We start from the raw sequence: 20,603 nt of genomic DNA, 5'->3' as shown, positions 1-20,603 counted from the left end.
TTCAACCAAACAGTTGAAATATTATGTCGGGCAAACAGATCACATTATTTATTCATAACAAAACTAAGAGCAATATCTAATAGGTTTTTACGTTTTTAACTTCTGAATGCCGGTGCCTTGTAGTTGCTATGTTTCCGGATATCAGTTTTCACCGCTCCATGATTTGATTTGTCCATCCTCACCAGCAGTCAATACTGCTCTATGCTACAAATCGGACATTGTCAGCTTATACAAATATAACACGACCTACAGATTACACAGACTATGAAAGGGGTACATACCGAATCGAGGAAGCAGAATGATCTGACGATCTCCGATCCATGAGCACCATCAAGTGTAACCTTCGTCTCAGGAGCAAATACCCAAGGCTTTCCCTTTTTCAATTGTATCAAGTCGAAATCACTCTTGCTATGACGTCCGGTCCCCAATACAGCTCCTCCATCTGGTCTGCACAAAACATTCGCTACATACTCACCTCCAAGGTTTTCTCTCATATCACCATATACCACCGGGGCTGGCTCTTCAACCCCTTCTTCTGGGTTTGTTACTAGCTCGTACATAGAGAATTTTTCATCATGTGAAAGAGCAAAGATATCGGTTTCGCTCAGGAAGTTGGCGTGATGTATTGAATGACCATGGTTGATTGTCTGATGGAGGGCTTCTTCCTCTTCTGAGATGGTGATGTTATAGATATTGACGAGACCATCCGTAGAACCAGACAATAGAAGTGACTGTTGGGTTGGGTGGAATTGAAGCTGGAAGAAAAATCAGCAAATACACCCACACATTGGTGTGAGTATAACAAACCTCTGTGACATCGTCACTGTGACTTTCCACGTACTGTACGATTGGAGCAGCTAAAGATCTTGCGTCCCTACTTCTATCAGTCCAATGAACATTCGTGTAGTGACAGTAGGAAAACACCTACCAAATTGAAACAGTTGCTTGGTGGTTTGTTAATTCTGTTCCAGCAGCGATGCCGTTTGTGTTTGAGCATGCTAAAGACAGAATTGGAGCGCCTTGGTCTATCTGCTCGTCAGAATATTTTCCATGAATATTTAGACTTCTGTGGACAGTTATTCGTAATATTCACAGTCCCCATCAGGTACCAAGTTCTAACTTCTCACTCGAGAAGATCATCTCCTCCATAGAAGCAGTGTTGAAAATCCCTATGAAAAAAATCTCACCACTCTGAACCTCTCCGACCTTTCCAGCAGTCCTCGGGTCAATCAGACACACTTTTCCATCCCTTCCAGCCGTAACCACAATAGAGTTATCGCCATTTCCAATAGTCTTCAGACATGTAACATCAGAATTGACTTTCTTAATAGTATTCAGTGGTTGTCCGTTCAAAGCCGTTGGATCTAACAACCGCAAGCAATCATCTGATGAAATGGATGCGAGTCCAGCTGCGACTGGTACAATATCATAGATATATATAGGCTCTGTACCCTTGACTTCGAAGATATCCGAGGCGAAGAATCTGTACATTTTGAAGCACTTATGAATGTGATGTTTTGGTGGTACTTTGGAGAGAAAAGTTTTTAGAGAAAAGATTTTTCAGTCCTCGCCGGCGAATAGAACTTAATCTGGATGATCAGGAATTTTCGTTCCAAATTAACAGCTTTTATAATCTACAATTTCGAAATGACATCTGATATTTTCACAGCCAAGGGAAGAGATTTGATATTAAATTATTGCTATCACATGATCTATCGAATTTCGATAATTTGATCGAGAATTCCTAACTCTCATTCCGTCCCTAAGTATATTGCTGCATCGTTCCACTTCTCGGATTCCAAAACTCATTGTAGATTTCCTGGCTACAGTGGAGCAACTTAGTATTATTTGCTTTTTGGCCGAATCAAAAGTATTGACCGTTGTCAGCTATCATATCGCCTTCCGTAAATTTGCCCATTGACTTTATTTGGATGCTCTGCTAGTTGATAACTTCTCAGCTGTACTTATCATGCTTGTTCTTTACCTTGATCAAAAGTAATGCCTCATGGTAATCGCCTTCTTTCCTTGCTCTCTTGAGTTTGCGCACCTCATCGTCATCCAGTCTTCGGCCCACGGCGTCTTCTAACTCCTTCCTGCTTATTTTCTGACTGGCTCTTTCTTCTTTGGAAGCCTTCAATTTTGGTTTGAATCTTGCTTGCATTCTAATTCGTATAGTAGTATTGAAATTGATTGAATCAGCATCTCCTCGGATCTCTGGTAAAGCATTCTCCTTTGCAGATGCAAGTGGCTTTATCGTCAAGAATGTATCTCGCAGTGTTTGTATCTGAAATGTGCCTGGAGTATCGGCTGTTGGGATCGATATGAAAGATTCCAAGGGTGACACAGCTTCCGTGTTGGCTGATAGAATTCCGAATTTATCGCAACTCAAATACCTGAGGATCGATCAGCATTGAAATATTACAGCATATGAATTGCTATACTCACTTTCCATGATGACCTTTGAAACTATAAGTCTCCGTACCTGCTACTTTATTGGCAACCCATACTTGTCTTACATCGTGAGGTTCGGCAGTGGTAGGATTGTTCTCGATCATATTCTCCAGCGCACTTGCAAATACCTTTCCATTTGTATCGCAGGCTATGCATGATGGTGGATCTGAAGGTAAAACAAATACCACCGGCCCAACTACATCAGCCGCAGCTTCTGCCGTCACCCAGGTATCATCATCCGGCGCGGCGTCTTCTTCCTGGGGGTTTGCAATTGCTTTGGAGGCTGACGCTTCCGAGTCTCCAAACTTCTCGGCGGTATCAACGCGCTTTCTTTTCTTCGTTTTCTTATCACCTTTGAAGGACAATGGTTTGACCATAGTTCTTGTGTTGAGATTTGGTATTCACTTACGAATGAAGAGCTGCTTACCCAGGTGTTTGTGAACAAGCAAATGACGGAGGTTCGCGATATTCGGGCGCTGCCGAATTCGGTTAATTATCGGCAAAATATCACAGCAGTTCCCCTCCTGCCTATTCTAATTGTACGGCATCACGTTGGATAATAAAACCTCGAGCACACCCACTTTCAAAATTTCTTCCAAGTTTTGGATACCTCGAAGTTACATTTCTGGTTATTCTAATAAGTATGGCGCCTTCTCCGGTGACAGTAAGTCTAAAAGATTTGCAAAGTGGTATGTCTCAACGTGATGTAAATTTGTCCTGTCTCATGAGCTGATTTAATGTTGCAGGCAATGTTTCCTTCTCAACACTCGAAGAGGCTTTTGGCCCCGAGTCTTTAGGTATTATACTCGTCAAAGATGTTCCAGAGCCATTCGTAGAGTTAAGACATAGTCTACTCTCATATTCATCTTATCTTGGAAACTTGCCTGAAGCCAGACTAGGTCAGTATTATAATTGCATTTAAAGGCAATGGGAAAGGTCTGATGTCTAGCAGAGAAAATCGAAAACGCGGCTGCAAAATATCTTACCGGCTGGTCTCGTGGTAAAGAAACTCTAAAAAATGGCCAAGTGGACACACTCAAAGGATCATACTATGCGAATTGTGCCTTCTACGTCGACCCATCTTTAGCATGTGCGATTCCTACTCCTGACTTTTCACCCGAAAATTTTCCCGAATATCTCAGTCCAAATTTATGGCCTGGAGAAATCGTGTTGCCTGGCTTCAAGAGCACATTTGAGAGATTGTGTCGAATTATTATTGACACCGGAGTACTGGTCGCTCGGGCTTGTGACAGATATGCAGAGAAGGAGATTCCAGACTACAAACCTGGATATCTTGAGCACGTTGTAAAAACTTCGACAACCACTAAAGCACGATTGCTACATTATTTTCCAGCAGAAGCCAAGGACTCTTCTGATGCTCTAGACGATGATTGGTGTGCAACCCATTTGGATCATGGCTGCTTAACTGGACTCACATCAGCTATGTTCATTAACGAGACTCGCAATCCACCCGTGATTCCAGTATCCTACTCATACCGTCCAACTACCCTTAGCCCTCTTAAGGAGCTTCCTACATCTCCGGACCCAACTGCGGGACTTTACATTCAATCTCGGAGTGGCGAGACTGTTCAAGTTAAAATTCCCAAAGACTGCATTGCTTTCCAAACGGGGGAGGCCCTCGAGAGAATCACCAAAGGTAAATTCAAGGCAGTTCCTCACTATGTGAGAGGTGTACGACCAGGAGTTGCAGATGGCGAGAATGAAGGAGGAAGGATTGCGAGAAATACTATTGCCGTCTTTACTCAACCCAACTTGGACGAGATTGTAGACTCAGAGATGGGGATTACTTTTGGAGAGTTCGCGAGAGGGGTAGTTGCGAAAAATACAACGAAGTGAGGTTATTCTAACAAATTATTCACAAGTTCATACAAAATACCCAGTACAGCTTTGTTTTTATCTAAATATATTTCATGATGCTCAATGTTTTAGCGAGGGGGTATTGGGGGAAATATTGAGGTGGCGAAGCGCATAACTTTCCAGTATCTCAGCCCAAAGGCCCCCATTTGCCCCCCCAATTTATTGTATCGGATTGGAATTCTTCCGTCCGAGTGAAAAAAAAAGCAATAACATCCAAGGATGGCGGCGGTACGGGGACATTGGAAGGACGTTCCAAGACTAGGATCTTTATTTTATTCTGGTGGCAATAACCCCTAAACTATTACTCGTATCTCAAGGTGCGTCCCGGAAGCTGACTGATCTTAATGTATCTCTTTAACTTGTCGAACAATCCAGAACCAAACTTTTCTGGTGCCTAGTACCTGGAGTCATCGTTTCTGCTAAAGTTCGTCCGGTGCTTAATGGTAGTGGCCTGTCGCACCATTGAGAGGCCCCACCACTTCCGCCATTAGCAATATTCTTTCTTATCTTTCACAGCCTTAAACTGACCCAATTCTTTCTTCAACGGGAGCTCAATCTTCCAAAATAGAAGATCGATGAAAAAAGGCTTATTGGAGGGGCTACATCGAGTCCATCAGCATTGTTACCTGCCAGTTGTATTTTTGTGAAACCCTTTTCAACTGATCGAAATAGTGCTCAGCCACTTTGCAAGCCACCTTGAATTTTAGTGATAATACAAAACTAAAATTTGAGCTTCGACGGCAACATCATTCGTTAGGTAGCGTGGTAGCTTTGACCCTCGGCTTCCAAAAGTTTGTCGAGAACGTGCCTCGAGCGTGCGCATTTTGTGCATTAGAGAGACTTTTTTTTTTTGACTTACTCATTGCCCGTGAGGGTGTCACTTTCATACCTATTTAGCCTCTATTGGATCACTATTGTAGTAAGTTTTCACAGAGATTGAGATTTTTTGTTTTTTTAATTGTTATTTCTCAAAATCAGGAATCTAGTTGGAATAGACGAAAATGTGAACATCGAGGAAAATGAAAAGTGGAATGTTGTCCTATACGTGGTGAGACGGTTCCAGAGCATAGCAAAAAGCCTCTATTGTTATGCATGCACTTAGGTGGCATGTGCAGCCAACGGTATAGTCACCGCTAGCAATTATGTAAGATCATACACTTTTGAATTGACATGGCAGTGGTGATCAGAATGTCTGATTCGCTTTGTACCGAAGAGTCAGTACTGCAGTACAGTTGTCACTGGTCAGTCTCTCTACCGGAATAAATGAATCATGATATCACTAGACAAGACGGTTGGTGTCCTGCACCCCCTGACTCCTTTCTCGAAACTTCAGCTGCAGGGCCCTTGGCAATAGGTCCCCACCAACTCTGACCAACAACAAATAATTATCCTTGTTAGAATTAAATGTTATGGGGACAATATTACTCGCCCATTGCTCTGATCCCCTGACCATTTACCACTCGCTCGGCCCCATACGTCCCTACGCGAAATGCAGATCCCCCAGCTCCACAACATAATCTTCCTTGCTCGGAGACTTTGAATCGGGGTCAGGCTCACATATACTGTACAACTTTGAAAAACCTCATGCAAGATGATGGATCTTGGCCACCACAAACCACATAGTACGCCGGGGTAACCTATTTATCCAGCATTGTTGTTTCGAATGGCCGGGCTAGTATCCTCGCCAACATGACAAACGGCCCAGGGACTCGGAGTCTATATGATCGGCCATATGGTCACGACTCTCTCATTTGCCTTGATTCAGTGAAAGAAGGCAGGATTTTCACTTCTTGTTTTCCTTTTGAACTGCAAACTTGTCATGAGCTTCGGTATCTTTTAAACACTACCCCCAATCCAGAAATTAAGTGTAAATCTGTGGGGAGAGTGGACAGGAGCGGCAGTCGAAAAGTTCATCTGATTCATCTCAATATCATTTCTTGTTGTCCACATACTATTGAAGACTCTATTGGAGAGTCATTTCCTTCCCTCATTCCCCGACTTATATATCTTCGTCTTTCCTTCGCTGTTTCAGGATTATCCACCTCCCGTTCCTTTGATGAATATCAAATAAACATTCTACTTTATATACATAATGTACTTTACAAACACTGTTGGTACCCTACTCGCGGCTACTTTGGTAGCTTCGAAACCAATGTAAGTCTTTACGCGTCAGCTTCTATCATCTCTCACTAAATGTTGTTGCAGTTATCAAAGAGGAGTTGACTTTGCATATGGGTCAACACCTGTTAGAGGAGTTAACATTGGTGGCTGGCTTGTACTTGAACCATGGATCACACGTGAGTAACTTCTTATGGAAGTTGATTTGTGGTTAATAATACTAATATTTTAAACAGCCTCGATATTTCAAGGAGTCGATCAATCCTTGGGAATAGTCGATGAGTAAGTTTATCTCTTACTTCCCTCTATTGCTTGGAGATTCCAGTGTCGCTCTATATCATGACTTTACAGAGATAGGTACTAACAATTGACTCAGATACACATTGACACAGAAACTCGGCGAAGAAGCAGCTCTAGCAATCCTCAAACCTCATGTAAGTTTTACCGCGCTCAATTTCAGCTCACACCTCTTACATCAAACTAGTGGGATTCCTGGTGTACTGCCGACGACTTCCAAAACATAGCCAACGCCGGCTTCAACACAGTCCGCATTCCAATAGGATACTGGGCATACGGACTCTCTGACAATGAGCCTTATACTCAAGGTGCAGCTGCATACATGGATGCTGCCATCGACTGGGCCCGTGGCGCCGGTCTCAAAGTTTGGATCGACCTCCACGGAGCTCCTCTCTCCCAAAACGGATTCGATAACTCTGGACACAAGACTTCGTCGCCGGCATTTGGACAGGGTGATTCGGTTAAAAACACGCTTTCTGTTCTAAACACTATTACCGAAAAATATGCTAAGAAAGAGTATCAAGATGTGGTAGTTGGCATCGAATTACTCAACGAACCAGCAAACTGGAAAGTCAATTTCGACGTGCTGGAACAATTCTATAGAGATGGATATGGACAAGTCCGCGCCGTCTCCGACAGTATAGTAGTAATTCACGACGCATTCTTAGCTCCAAGTAACTGGAATAACATCTTGTCTTCGAATGACGCAAATGCTTACGGAGGTATGTCTAATTCTCCATTCTAATTCTACACACCCACATACAGAATACTAACATCCCCAGTCGTCGTCGACCACCACGAATACCAAGTCTTCAGCGACTCCCTCGTCGCCATGTCCGCAGCCGAACACGTCGAATATGTCTGCAGCAACGCGGGCGCCTACACCGGCGCCGACAAATGGGTCGTCGTAGGCGAATTCACCGCCGCCATGACCGATTGCGCATATGCACTCAACGGCTACGGCGTCGGCGCCCGCTACGACGGCACGTATCCCGGCTCCTCATACGTCGGTTCCTGCGAGGGCAAATCGGATATCACGACGTGGAGCGACGACTTCAAAACAGATATGAAGAATTATCTGAGCGCGCAGTTGTCGAGCTATGAGACCAAGGCGAATGGATGGATTTTCTGGAATTTCAAGACCGAGGGCGCTCATGAGTGGGATGCGGCAAAGTTGGTGGAGTATGACATTTTCCCCGATTTGAGAGCGGGGACCCCGGCCGCGATTTGCTCGTAGGGAGATGGTGTTGAGGGGGGGGGGGGGGGGGGGGGTGGGAGAGAAATTTGTAATTTAAGTACATATACCCAGAGACTTGGCGATAAATAAAAGTCTGTACAGTTATTAAGAGATACAAAGGGAGATAGGTCGTCATTTTTATTCATTTATTTATTATTTATTAAACTACGGATTCGAAATATCGAATGGTGCTACTCTTAGTATGCGGCAGTGCAGCAGTGAAACAAAACATCGATTTGAAAAAAAAAAAAAAGTATCTCTATATCCATTTTCCTCCAGTCACATTGAAAGAAAAATATCTCGCCCGTTTATTCATTCATTCATTTGTTCGTTCATTCATTCATTTATGTATTCGCCATTTCTAATATCCATTTCTCCCAAGTCTCCCTGCGTCTCATTCCCAGATCGCTCGCTTCGATCCCTTCAAAACGCCGGCAGAAAATACATCCGTGTATTCGTTCATGTGTTTGGAAGAAAAAGTAGCCATAGATTCGCATGTGCGTACATATCATATGTGCGTACGTATAAATCAAGCTCGATCTGCATGATTGAGAAAAAAACAGGTAAGAGAGAAAAGAATGCGTGGTTGTGTGGTTGTGTGGTTCGTGGATCGTGGTTCGTTGAGTGTACTTGCTCCCTCCTTGCTTGAATTTGTGGTGGTGTTGCGAGGTTCGTAATGTCGTAATGTCGTTGATTCATTGATTCGTTGATTCGTACGAGAAAAAGAAAAAGAAAATTAAGTATAAGTATAGGAAGCGGAAGAGTGGCGTGGCGATTCATCTGTGGTGGGGGGAAAGCGAAGAAGCGAGGATGTGGAAAGGGGGGATAGAAAATAAGATAAAGAGTAAGTGAGAAGCAAAAAGCATCGACACATCTTTGCTTTTGATGTTGAAAATTAGTATCCTGATATCCTGATGGTTTTTGGGCATCCAAACGGTGTTAAAAGGATTAGATGCGAAATATCGAGAAGGTACGCGATAGAAAAAGGGGAGCCCTCTTTGATTCGATGTTGAAAGATTCCCTCCAAACTTTAGAAGTATATCAAGCTACTCACTACCTCCGCTCCCCTTCGCAACCCCCTCAATGTCCCCCATCTCCAAACACACCCTTCCCATCCACATGCACAGGAAGGGGCCAAAATTTTCCATAATCATGATATCCGCCATCATCACTCCTCAGCAAAAACGCATCATTCCGATTATGATTCACGCCATTGCTATAGATCAAATTATTGAGCCAGCCTTTTGCATCTCGGAGACTGTATCTGCATTTTTCACAGAGAGTCAAGGGACAGCCGTCACAGAGAAAAATGGAGGTCGCGGGACAGATCATGCAGGATTTGGAAATGGGACGATGGGGAAGCCGGTTCATGTGGGTGTGATGATCGTGTGTTTCGTCTCTGGGAGAGGGAGTGGTAATGGAAGATGTGCGGGCGGGAGTCGGGAGCAGAACCGCAGAGTTGGAGGTGGAGGTAGTGTGTGTACTCAGCCAGCCGGATCTTCCCCAGGAGAAATCGTCGTTGCCGAACATGGAGTCCATAGAGCTGTTGAGGATGGAGTTCATGTCGCAGTGGAGATCTGAATCGATGTCAAAATCCATGCTAGTACTCATGCGGGGATTTGGGCCTGAGTCGACGATAGAGTTTCTGCGAGAGTTCATGCCGTCTGCATGCGCACCGGTTGACTGCACAACACTTGGGTTTGTACCACTCGCATTCATACCTCCAGAGCTCATACCGCTACTGCTCGATTGCACACCACCCGCATTCAGCCCAACATTCACAATCGAATTAATCTCCTCCACCGTCATATTTCCCTCATTTAAATCCTGACCCACATCAAATCTAAAGTCACCAAAACTCTCCGACGCAGCAGCCCCCAGCTCCCTCTCTCCATCCCTCAGACCCGCACCGGAAAATGATCGACCGTAACCAATCTGCCACTGACCATCCATATTCAAAGCAACAATATGAGTAAACTCATCATGACACCCATGAGTAATAATCTCCATCTTTCGCAGTTTGCACGGTAAACAGATTTTCGTCTTCGATGGGTCGATTTGTCGATGCGAGGAGCCGTGACAGGTGAGATTGTGCATGAAGGGATTAATCAACATGTTATCTATGGACGAGAGAATCTCACGAGGATCGCCGAAGATGTTGGATTCTTCAGATAAAGGCGCATAGCGATCGTAGCTAGCCTTCGCACCAGAAGTAATGGAACGAGTCATCTTCATCGAAGAATTGAATGATGATGATGATGATGATGATGAATGAGCTTGCTTTTTGGGTGTAGGACCAGGACCTGCTGGATCTTTGGCTGGTCGCTTTCCCTTATTGTTTTCTTTCTGATTGGTGTTCTTCTCGGGAACAGCAACGGCGAGTATGTGTTTTCCAGCTCTCTTGCAATCAGCGCACCAATCTGTGCCAGCGGGACCCCAGATCTCAACAAAATCATGATTATATCGATCAATGCCGCGCAAATCTAGTGTCCCGCTGCAAAAGTCGCATTCAAAGTTCTCTCCAACGGTTAGCTTGGTTAGAGCTAATGGACGATCAGCTAAATCAACAATGTTCTTTGAGCGACGATCTGGAGTAAGATAGTTCGGAAGTTGAGCAGGTGGCTTTCCATCCAAAGGCATAGGGCCATTGAGATTATGTTCCTGAAGCGAAGTAGTAATCCTAGCAGCAAGTTGATAGCGACTCAATTCTTCGGCGGATTCCTCGGTTAGAGGTTGAAAGTATTCGAACGGACTGGCACGTTGACGAAACAGGTAGTTCATAATAGAAATTGGTGGTGAGACGGGTGGAGTATATTCTTGTAGACTATGTGCTTCGTTCTCCATCGCTGCTCCATTCATCATGGATTCAAATTGATCGGGTTGCGTATGATGACGGAATTGTTGCGGCAACTGTAGATTATTTTGACCCCTTTGATTCAGCATCCGGTGTTGTTGAAAAGCAGGGTTAAATTGCATAAGCATATCTCTATTCAAGTTCATCAAATTTGTATTCGAATTCGCATTTTCCCGAGTATTCGAGATTTGAGAAGGCTCGAAATAACCCGGCGTATTACCCGATACGGCAGGATTTGGAGGAATTGGAACACGCGATGTTGGCCATGAAGCGCGAGGCGTAGGCTGGTGAAAACTTGGTGGGTGCAAAGGATTGGAAACTGAAACTAAAGTCGCATCTGACATACCTAGAGTGTCTTGATGAAAGCTGGCTGGGTGTAAAGGGTTTGGAGAGGTTTGGTCAAAAGAAATTTCAGGAGTTGCCAGTGCGGTAGAACTGGATCTTGTTGATCTATCAATGACATTCAGTGCTGCTGGTGAACCTGCATTGGAATAATTGAAGCCTGGCTGAGTAGGTGTAGCGGATCTGCGTAAGTCGAGTGACGGTTGAACAGGATGATTAGGGGAGCTCAATATATGCGAGCCCATATGACCAAATCCCAATCCCATCGAATTATTTGAAGTGTGTCCATGAACAGGAGTAGCACTACTTTGACGCATAACCTGTCGAGGAGAAGATTGTTGATAAGTCTGTGTATTTGGTCCAAGTTCAGACGTGAAAGTACCACCCATCACTTGACTCGAAGTATTTGGCGCCAAATTCATGTTGTATCCACCAGATACACTTGACAAATCCCCATGATTGCTGCCAGTAAATGTGATTCCATCCATTGGATAACTACCAACGTTAGGCAAAGGTGCTTGGGTTGAAGATCCAGCCATATCCACAGTTGTATTCGCATGAGTGGAAGATGAGACTCCGATCATACTCGCAGCTAGATTTCCTTGAGTTGAAGACCCATTCATATCCGCTGTCAGCCATGTACTGTTGCTCTCAGAACCATATTCTCGAGCGAAATCTCCAATAATATCTGTAGATAACGCATTATCATCTTGGACGCCACTAACATATCCACTATTATTCATTGTATCTCCTTGACTACTAGATTGCTGCATTTGCGTAGTGTTTGAGAAGTCAGATCCGAGAAAAGGGTCGATCACAATTTCTTGGCCTGTTGACAGTGATGTTCCTTCGAATGGATTTCCACTGTTCATAATGTTTTGCTCCGTAGTAGAGTGATTCGCAGGTTGTACCGAAGTTTGAAAAGGCGACCTCATTTGCAATGTTGAAGCAGGATCTGGTGTCGTAGGAAGATTCACCGGTTGCGTCTGCATCTTCATTTGAAAAGGCGACCTCATCTGAGCCACTGAAGAACGATCCAACGCATCACCTCCCACCCCCGACGCCATCCCCCCAGCCAGACATCCAGCATCCATCACATTTTCCTGCGCAGCATACTGATTCACAGGTTTCATCTGCATCTGCATTTGAAACGGCGACGTCATCTGACCCATCGACGAACAATCCAGCGTAGTAAACCGATTCCCAGATTGCACACCCACCAAAGCAGCCTGCGCACTCATGTGCGTCGCAAACCCCAACTCCCCCGGTTTCGAATTCTCCAACGTCTCCATCATCTCTCTAAAATTCGCCTCAAAATCCGGCGCCGATTCCAAAGATACTCCTGCCGACGATCCCGAAAAGGGATTTCTACCCATCATCGCTGCCGGCGCTTCATAATTTGCGTTTCCTTGATTCCTGTTTGCCTCCTCTACTCTTTCAATCATTTGGATATACGCATTTGCATTTGACGGAGCGATTCTGCTATGCTGATTGTGATTATTGATGTGTGGCATTCCCTGGCTATGTTGGTCGGTGCGATGATGGATTTGGGTTGGAATGTTTAGGTGGAAGGGATTGCGAGGGGGGTGGATTGCTTTGACGGCGGCTTTCCACTGCTGTTGATTTGCATCTGTGCTTGTGGGAAATTCTGAAGTGGCTGTGAGTAATGGTTCTTGTGTGGGAGGTACTGGTGTTTCGCTATGTGTTGCTTGATTCTTCTCTCTGTTGTCTTCGTTGTGAGAAAGACTGAGGATCGTGTCGCTGCTGAGATCTCTTGCATCTGAATTTGACATGCTTTGGGGCGGAGAAATAGTAGCCGTATCTGTCGGTGGTAAATTTGAAGTTTCTCCCCTCAAGTTAGAAGCAAGTGCGTCGCAGTCACCAACATTTAAAGTTGCCATTTTTGCAAGAACCGCCATCCCACTAGCGGGGATTGTTGCTCTACTTGAAAGATCTTGAAGTGGTCTTCCTGTGGTTGCAAATAGTGAATGTGGGTTCACAAGGTGAGATGAAGAAGACAGATTTTCCCGTGCGTGATGCGGATGATTCACTATTGCACGCGGCTGTGCAATCTTCGAGTGAGGAGTTGGGGACCTCGGAGATTGTCGGTCTTCGATTTGGAAAGATGAAGTGATAGGTGGTATGCGAATCAATTGTCCAGCCGAATATCCCAGAACCAATTGCGAAGGCGAATTTAACAGGCGACTGCTGAGCCTTGTGATGGAGAGGTACCAATATGTGCTGTAGAGAAAGAGAGATTCTTCTCTTTCTTACGTGGTTTGCGCGGGGCGTTATTTGAAGCCATATTGTGGGTTATCAGACCAGAGAGAGATGACGATGAAGTTGGACGACAAGCCGACCCGAAGAAAGACATGATATAATATATATGTATACGCGAGTTAATCATTATTCTTTACTTGATCTTAGTGGGAACTCGAGAACTCGGTTCGAGAGTCCAATGGCAGACAGACTATCATCTCATTTTGTCCCAAGAACTATCTCAAGAACTATCTAAAGTCCAAAGCTGAAAGAAAATACATTTTAATATTGTCTAATCTCCAGTTGAGATGTTCACACTTCTTCCTGCTTGGATAAAGGAGTTGTTTGTTCACCAGAAGCAACTTAAACATATCAAACCCGTTAGCAGAATTGCACAAGACACAAAGACACAAACTGTCTTAACATACCTATCCCAACACTTCCAAAAGATCCTTCCTACACTACCATCACGAAGGTCTAGATGTAGACAGACAGACCACAACCAATAGACGATCTACTATCACCAAACAAAAATACAATCAAGTGAACTCTCCATCTTCAAATCAGCTAGAAAACAACCAAAATGACCAGAACCTAAACCCCACAACAAAGATGGACGAAAACCAACATATATTCTATTCCAATTCATAGCATTGAATAACCTTCTAACTTCTCATTCCTATTACCCTATCCTATCCTATCTAACATATCCTATCCCCGGGTATCATAACCATCTCATTTGTAAATCTCGTTCTCAATATACCTGTCAACCAACCTATGTATCCCCATCTATACCTCCCCTTACCCCGAAGACCCGCTCGCCCCCCTCAAACTCTCCTCGATAGCCTGTTTCAATGCCTCTTCATCCGCTCTACTATTCTCTATCTCTCTTTTCTTCTTCTCTTCCACCGCTTTCTCCGCTTCTTTCCTTTCATTCTCCTCCCGTGCATTCCTATGCGCCTCCTCTTGTAAACTCTGTTTCTTAATATATTCTAATACGATTTCTTCTTCTGTCATACCACCAGCTCCTCCATCCCTCTTCTCATTTTCCTTTCCTTTAAAAGCGAGAGATTTCTCATGTTCTTCTCTCGATTCCCTCAATACCCTCTGTAAATCCTCATCATCTTCACTCTCCTCACTTCTCATTTCTATAAATCCACCTCCACTTCCACTACCCTCATCACTACCCCCATCTTTCTCCCTCGCCCCATCAATCCTATACCCCCTCAAACTCTCCTGAATGGCCCTCGCAAGCTGCTCTTCATGTTCTCTATCTTCCTCCTCTCTATTGCCCCTTCCACTTTGCTCCTGACTAGCCACAACACTAGCTCTAATCGCACGATCCATAACCTCCTGATCACTCAACCCCGCTTTCTGACCCCCTTGCAGTTCCGCAACACTAGCTCTTATAGCCCGCTCAATCATAAGATCTTCTTCTATATTACCACGTGAAGTAGCGGCTACCGATGCTTGAATCGCTTCTTCGAAGTCAGATTGAACATTACTGGTATTCCTAGTTGGTGGATTCACATTAATAACTGGTGAATCTCGAAGTTCATCAGATGAGTGAGTATGAACTGTTGTTCTTCGACAAAGCCCCATTGGGCAACGTGAATGTAGACCATTACCTCCTTGCCTACTCTCCTCATCACGCTTGGCTTTTCGCTCCTCGTGTAGTTTCTTTCTTTCGTCGAAAGTGAGATGTCGTGTCTGGAAGAAGCCTTTGGGTGAAAGATGTCCAGTGCCCTGACCATCAGGACCTTCCTCTTGTATCTTTTGTTTGTCATTTTGATACTCTCGCTTATGCTCCGTCCAACGCTGAATTATATCCAGACGTTCTTCTCTACTACACTTCTGAGCGTCTTCGAAACCCTGGGCTGTTCTGGCCGCGATAATATAATTAAGTACGCTTGAACCAAAAAGTTTTCTCACTTCTTTATGAATACCCATGAAAGTATAACCAGGAAGTCCCCATATAGCTTAATGGTGTTAGCACTGCATGTGATAACGATAACTTATCAGATTCTGACTTACCAGCTCCCGGCTTGAGAACCACTCCTGCAATACCTTTTCCAATGCCTTTAATAAGTCCAGCAGCACCTTCCTTTTCCGCACCACGCAAAGGTTGCGTAACAAGACCAGTGATGCCATCAAACATTCCATAACCAAATTCCCTTCCAGCTGCCTTCAATCCACTTTGAAAATCTGTCACCTTTTCTTGGGGCCTGACCGTATCATCGCCATACAATTTAGGTGCATTATGAAATCCACGCGCCAAACCCAGTGTGAAATCCATGGGTGATTTCAAACCCGCGCCAACAATACGCGAGATACCTTTTCCTGCTCCTACAGCATTTTCAATAGTCAACTTGGAAGGATCAAATTCCTTGGGTGTCTCGGAACCTGAGCAATTGCGAGTGTGACGGGATTCTATGTTATCCTTTATTGCTTGGCGTAACGAATTTGTATGCTTGACACCAGGAATCGCTGTTTGCGATATTGATCTCTCGGTACTCGGTGTAGAAGGAGTGCTAATATCATCCGAGGATCGCTGACTGTTTTCGAAAGAAGTCTTTACTGACGAATCTGATGCTTGTAGCAGACTAGCGTCAACCGAATTAAGCGATCTTTCGTCTGACAACAAATGATCCTGAGGCTTGTTCTGCATAGAAGATTTTGGTGTAGCAGAAGTACTTGATGATTCTTTGGTAGCAGCATGAGCTTCCTTCTCCCGCTTCACTTTCCTGAAGATTTCGATAGGGAAGTCTGCTACACCCATACTGAGACTTGCAATAGTTCCCAGAAGTGCAGTTGCCCCTCCAGATATTGGGTCCCAGGGACCATCATCAGTTTCATATTCTTTAGGACGGTACCTAATTTTGTCAGTCGCCATCTAAGTAGTAACAAATGCAAAACAACTTACAGCTTCAAATCCGCAAAACTGATAAGATTTTCACTAGCAAGAACATTTGCAGCCAAAGCACTAAGCTTGGTTTGAGTACGCTTGACCCTCCAAACCGCTACTCTATGTGGTGCCAATGTGCATCTCATGTTATCAACATCTAGATGATCGTGAAAGCTTTTCCCACCCTCTTCAGTACCTTTCTCCTCTTTAATCTTAGCCCCTAACTCTTGTGCCTTTGCCAAAGTTTCGGGCTTGAGAGCATCAGTAATAGCTGCGGCAAGTTTATCGGCAGTAAGTTGCTTGTACGGAATGGGTAGTGGACCCGCTCCAGCTCTAGCGGTCATTGCCCCCCAGAATGGTTGATCCCCGAAGAATGGCACGACAACAGTAGGTTTTCCTGTAGCAATACCAGCAGCAGTGGTTCCAGCGCCCCCGTGATGAACAACGCAAGACACATGTTGGAACAGCCAATCATGAGGGACATTACCCAACATGAAAACTCCGTCTGGTACCTCAAGCGCATCACCACCGAGACCTCCCCATCCTTTGGATACTAAAGCTCGAACACCAGTTTTCTTGACAGCTTCAAAAATCAGGGTTGTCATCGCATTAGGATCATCAACGACAATAGAACCAAATCCAATATAAACAGGTGGTGGGCCGTCAGCGAGAAATGCAGCTAAATCGGGTTCAGGCGTATAAGAGGAAGCCAAAGAGAGAAAGTAAAATCCAGATATCGAAATATGCTTTCCCCAATCTTTTGGCTTCGGAATAAGCGCCGGTGACCAACAGTATGTGTATGGAACACGAAGACGACTCAACATTCCAGGTGCCCAAATCAAACTAATAGGATCAAGTCCAAGAGCTCTTTCTCTGAATCGATTAATAACATCTCCAAGTCCTTGCCATGTCATCATTTCAACAAGCGCATAAGATACAAAGTTAGTCATGTTCACGTCTGCGTTGGAGGATTGAATATTCGCTAAAGGATGAGGAAAGGACTGCGTAGGTGACCAGGGCATTCTGTATAAAAGTAAGTAAAAGTCTATTAGTATATTTTGAGAGAGATACACACGTGAACATCATATGCAGCGGTATACCTAATTTCTCCGCAATATGTATATGTGCAAAACTTGGAGGGTTAGCAATAATCGCATCCGCAACGAATGGTCTATCCGACGGATTAGTATCCATATTGATACCCGATTCGAGACCCAACGAAAGTTGCGATCCTGATTTAATGGGAGCCGGGCCTAGTCCATCCCCAGCTTCGATACACGATCTCCAACAACCTAGGACAATCTCTTCCATACCCTTTCTTCGTTTGCCCACATCGCCGCTTTTCAGGGACTCGATACCTGGCATAAGACCCGGGTTCTTTACCATGAATGCCATCAACTCAGAAGGATCACCGCCAATGCTAAAAAATTCTAATCCATTTTCCTCTACGAAACCTTTGAATGTTGGATGTGTTGCTAGACGAACACGATGCCCGTAGGTAGATTTTAATGTTTTACCTAGCGCAACGAATGGCTGTACATCTCCCCGAGAACCAACGACATGTATGACAACATTGAGTTGAGGCGGAGGTGTCTGACCTGGTAATCCTCCTAGTGCAGGTGGTATATATCCAGGAGGGAGGGGAGTTGCATCTTCGTGTGCATTAAGTAAAAGCTGATTTCGCAGGGCGGGTATAAGAAGATCGGATAATTTGCGAGTTTTCTGGTTGATATTTATATTGATTCGACCATCATCAGAGACCTTTGCCTGGGTATCGAACCCGTCTTGACTGAGTTCTATTTCATTATGCTTGTTTCCATATGCAGGTGGAGGTTCTGCTGTCTCGTGATGAGGCTCTATATCTGGTACGCCTAGATATGAGGGACGATGTGCACTGTTTAGAAGAGAGCAATTAGTAGATATTCAGATCCGAAAGATGAATATATACGAACGACGATGAAGGAGGCGCATTCATGGAGGACCCCGCGGCATCTTCCTGATACCTAGAATGTCTTCTCTCATGCTGTGATTGATTATCATCCTCAATGTTGCCATAAATCGCAGCTTCAGCTTGTGCGATCAGAGCAGATGGCACAGCTCCATCTGCAGGCTTATTAGAATCAGTGGTCATATCGATAAGCTTCCTACGCTCGCTGATAACAGCGGGGAGTATGAGATGCGGAGTGATACAGCTATCATAAAGATGTCAAATGTGTGCAAATATCAGATATTGGAAATCATGAGCATAGTCTAGAATACTTTCTTGTTGTATGTGATTATGTGGAAGTTTAATTCTTATTAGTCTAGACGAGGCTGTGAAGGATGCATACCCCGCAGAGCAGCAATGACGATAGAGGAGGTGGCAAGGTTAGGAAAGCAAGGAACCCCACAATATGTATGTCCCAATGAGTTGGACACGCACAACATGAATACAGTATGGAGAAAAGAGAGGAATACCTTTTCGTTGTATAGCCTACCTTGAGTACATGCAGTCCGTACTGGATCACAAGATAGAATCAGGCATGAGGTGTGGCTTTGGAGCTTTCGTGGCGGAGGTCAAAACTCTCTTCGAATGCCTAGGGCTATGAAGAGATGAAGAGCAATATTACAGTCTGAAGATCTCTAGAAACCCACAAAAATCACCAAGTCCTGCCGAAGCACAAAGCATTGTAAGTATACTGACGGTTTTTTAAATCACCCTCAGAATAATTGAGATTGGTCTGCGTTAAATCTCCTACATTATACCATAACTACACAATACCCACAATCCATAGAATCACAAGCTGATCATAGAGCCCGAAAGTAAATGTTCATCCATTCTTTTGATCCCCTCAAAGATTGCTTATAATACAAGAGCACCGTAAATGCTCCACTCCACATCACCCAGCATAAGAATTCCCAAGCACCATTTTGACACTTCTCCAGCCAAAGCCCCTTGATCGCGCCCTTATATCCTCTGCTCCAACATTGTAAAGACCGAATTTAAGAAGAGAATTTGCGTGTAACCTTTGCGATGACTGAATATAATGTTAGCGTGAGATCATCAGCAGGAAAGGAAGGAAATAGCTTACTGTGAAGGGCAACAACACTGAAGATGAAAACAAGGGATAGAACCAAGACGACAACAGGGTCGACCTTCAATCCTGGGGATTCATCGGTGTAAAGTCCTATTTGGGATGTTAGTATGACAGGTTCCAGACACAAGTGATCGTTATCATCATCGATTGATAATTTCAAAACGCAGAAGCCCTCAGAACCATAGTCTGGATCAGATAGCTCGCACAAATGTGCTTGGAGAGTGTTGATCGGAACCCATGAATTGTGCAGTGTTCAGCAACCCTCACATTGAGGTCAATTGGGGCCAGAAGAGCGAAAAAATGTACTCGGGCAAAGCCGAGCATGCGCCATGCATGAGCTACAGATTATGCTCTCTCCTCGAAGTGTGATCATAACCCCAAGGAATAGGTCTCTTCGCATCTTCTCTATTCACTACTCCCTCCGCGATCCATCCCACGAGTTCTTATTCCCTCTCCAACTCCTCGCCTACCAATTCCCATGCTCTCCCACTCCTCCACTTTCCGAGATACTCGAAACAATCAATTAAAAAATACTCACTCAACATAGTGCTCGAACTCCCCCCGGCACCTGCCGCTCTTGTACTGCTCGGCCTCGCATTTGCAACCTTGTCCTTTTGATCTGCCGCCGCACGTCTTCTAATTGCTGTCTTTGGGCCTCCAGGAGGAGTTGGGCTAGAAGGTCTGCCCGATACTGCTGCTACCGGGCTGTTGACTGGGGATGCCGATCTTGGGGATGACTATTTTGCAATTGTTTAGTAACTGTGGTAACAAATCTGGTGTCGCGAGAGGAGGATTGGTCATGGGGTTTCGGAGAGGAAGCAATTCTGTGCGGTGGTATAGTTGACACGGAAGAATTGAACAGGAAACTGGTACATACCATTGTGAAGAAAGAAGTATGATGATTTGTGTGGAAAGAAGTCAAAAGAAAGTTATGAAAGCTTGAATGTAGAATTAAATTTGAAAGCTCAACGTAAAAAGGCGCAATAATAAGGTAGAGCTGGTCTTTGATGAGCTGGTTCAAAATGTCAAAGGACAGATTCTAAAAGGAGCCGAATGCTTGGTGCACCAAAAAGACGCTAGTGAACCCCAGACCACCAGACATTTAGCCTCATGCCACTGATAGGACAGACGATTTATCTTACATTTTAATAACTTTTATTTCATCTCATCTCATTTTACCTAGTA

The 20,603-nt window shown here is 44.5% G+C and overlaps 7 protein-coding genes across 7 annotated transcripts; 2 read left to right on the top strand and 5 right to left on the bottom strand.

Moving 5' to 3' along the window:
- Positions 1–14: 14 nt before the first annotated feature.
- BCIN_05g01690 (hypothetical protein) lies at positions 15–1,638 on the bottom strand. Its single transcript, XM_024692856.1, has 5 exons — positions 1,188–1,638; positions 929–1,025; positions 808–874; positions 282–755; positions 15–204 (listed from the first exon to the last, which is right to left on the bottom strand). Exons 1-5 carry the CDS (start codon positions 1,489–1,491, stop codon positions 142–144), a joined length of 1,005 nt encoding a protein of 334 aa, XP_024548638.1. The 5' UTR covers positions 1,492–1,638; the 3' UTR covers positions 15–141.
- A 10-nt stretch (positions 1,639–1,648) lies between these two features.
- BCIN_05g01680 (hypothetical protein) lies at positions 1,649–2,872 on the bottom strand. Its single transcript, XM_001549022.2, has 2 exons — positions 2,446–2,872; positions 1,649–2,393 (listed from the first exon to the last, which is right to left on the bottom strand). The coding sequence occupies exons 1-2, from the start codon at positions 2,826–2,828 to the stop codon at positions 1,955–1,957; spliced, it is 822 nt and encodes a 273-aa protein (XP_001549072.1). The 5' UTR covers positions 2,829–2,872; the 3' UTR covers positions 1,649–1,954.
- Positions 2,873–3,020: 148 nt separating this feature from the next.
- BCIN_05g01670 (hypothetical protein) lies at positions 3,021–4,625 on the top strand. Its single transcript, XM_001549021.2, has 3 exons — positions 3,021–3,140; positions 3,198–3,350; positions 3,404–4,625. Exons 1-3 carry the CDS (start codon positions 3,095–3,097, stop codon positions 4,306–4,308), a joined length of 1,104 nt encoding a protein of 367 aa, XP_001549071.1. The 5' UTR covers positions 3,021–3,094; the 3' UTR covers positions 4,309–4,625.
- Positions 4,626–5,832: 1,207 nt separating this feature from the next.
- BCIN_05g01660 (hypothetical protein) lies at positions 5,833–8,175 on the top strand. The gene is made up of 6 exons (XM_001549020.2): positions 5,833–6,483; positions 6,535–6,626; positions 6,684–6,729; positions 6,824–6,881; positions 6,932–7,466; positions 7,527–8,175. Exons 1-6 carry the CDS (start codon positions 6,422–6,424, stop codon positions 7,979–7,981), a joined length of 1,248 nt encoding a protein of 415 aa, XP_001549070.1. The 5' UTR covers positions 5,833–6,421; the 3' UTR covers positions 7,982–8,175.
- An 813-nt stretch (positions 8,176–8,988) lies between these two features.
- Positions 8,989–13,657, bottom strand: BCIN_05g01650 (hypothetical protein). The gene has a single exon (XM_001549019.2). It carries the CDS (start codon positions 13,094–13,096, stop codon positions 9,062–9,064), a length of 4,035 nt encoding a protein of 1,344 aa, XP_001549069.2. The 5' UTR covers positions 13,097–13,657; the 3' UTR covers positions 8,989–9,061.
- Positions 13,658–14,050: 393 nt separating this feature from the next.
- On the bottom strand, positions 14,051–18,674 carry BCIN_05g01640 (hypothetical protein). The gene is made up of 5 exons (XM_024692855.1): positions 18,294–18,674; positions 17,417–18,235; positions 16,360–17,364; positions 15,471–16,309; positions 14,051–15,415 (listed from the first exon to the last, which is right to left on the bottom strand). Exons 1-5 carry the CDS (start codon positions 18,470–18,472, stop codon positions 14,238–14,240), a joined length of 4,020 nt encoding a protein of 1,339 aa, XP_024548637.1. The 5' UTR covers positions 18,473–18,674; the 3' UTR covers positions 14,051–14,237.
- Positions 18,675–19,015: 341 nt separating this feature from the next.
- On the bottom strand, positions 19,016–20,533 carry BCIN_05g01630 (hypothetical protein). The gene is made up of 4 exons (XM_001549015.2): positions 20,296–20,533; positions 19,957–20,155; positions 19,413–19,508; positions 19,016–19,358 (listed from the first exon to the last, which is right to left on the bottom strand). Exons 1-4 carry the CDS (start codon positions 20,296–20,298, stop codon positions 19,324–19,326), a joined length of 333 nt encoding a protein of 110 aa, XP_001549065.1. The 5' UTR covers positions 20,299–20,533; the 3' UTR covers positions 19,016–19,323.
- Between the last annotated feature and the right edge of the window lie 70 nt (positions 20,534–20,603).

This window comes from Botrytis cinerea, chromosome 5 (genome assembly GCF_000143535.2).
Source record: "Botrytis cinerea B05.10 chromosome 5, complete sequence".
NCBI lineage: Eukaryota > Fungi > Ascomycota > Leotiomycetes > Helotiales > Sclerotiniaceae > Botrytis > Botrytis cinerea.
Note: the sequence above shows the minus strand (reverse complement) of the source record. Positions and strands in the feature narration are given on the sequence as shown.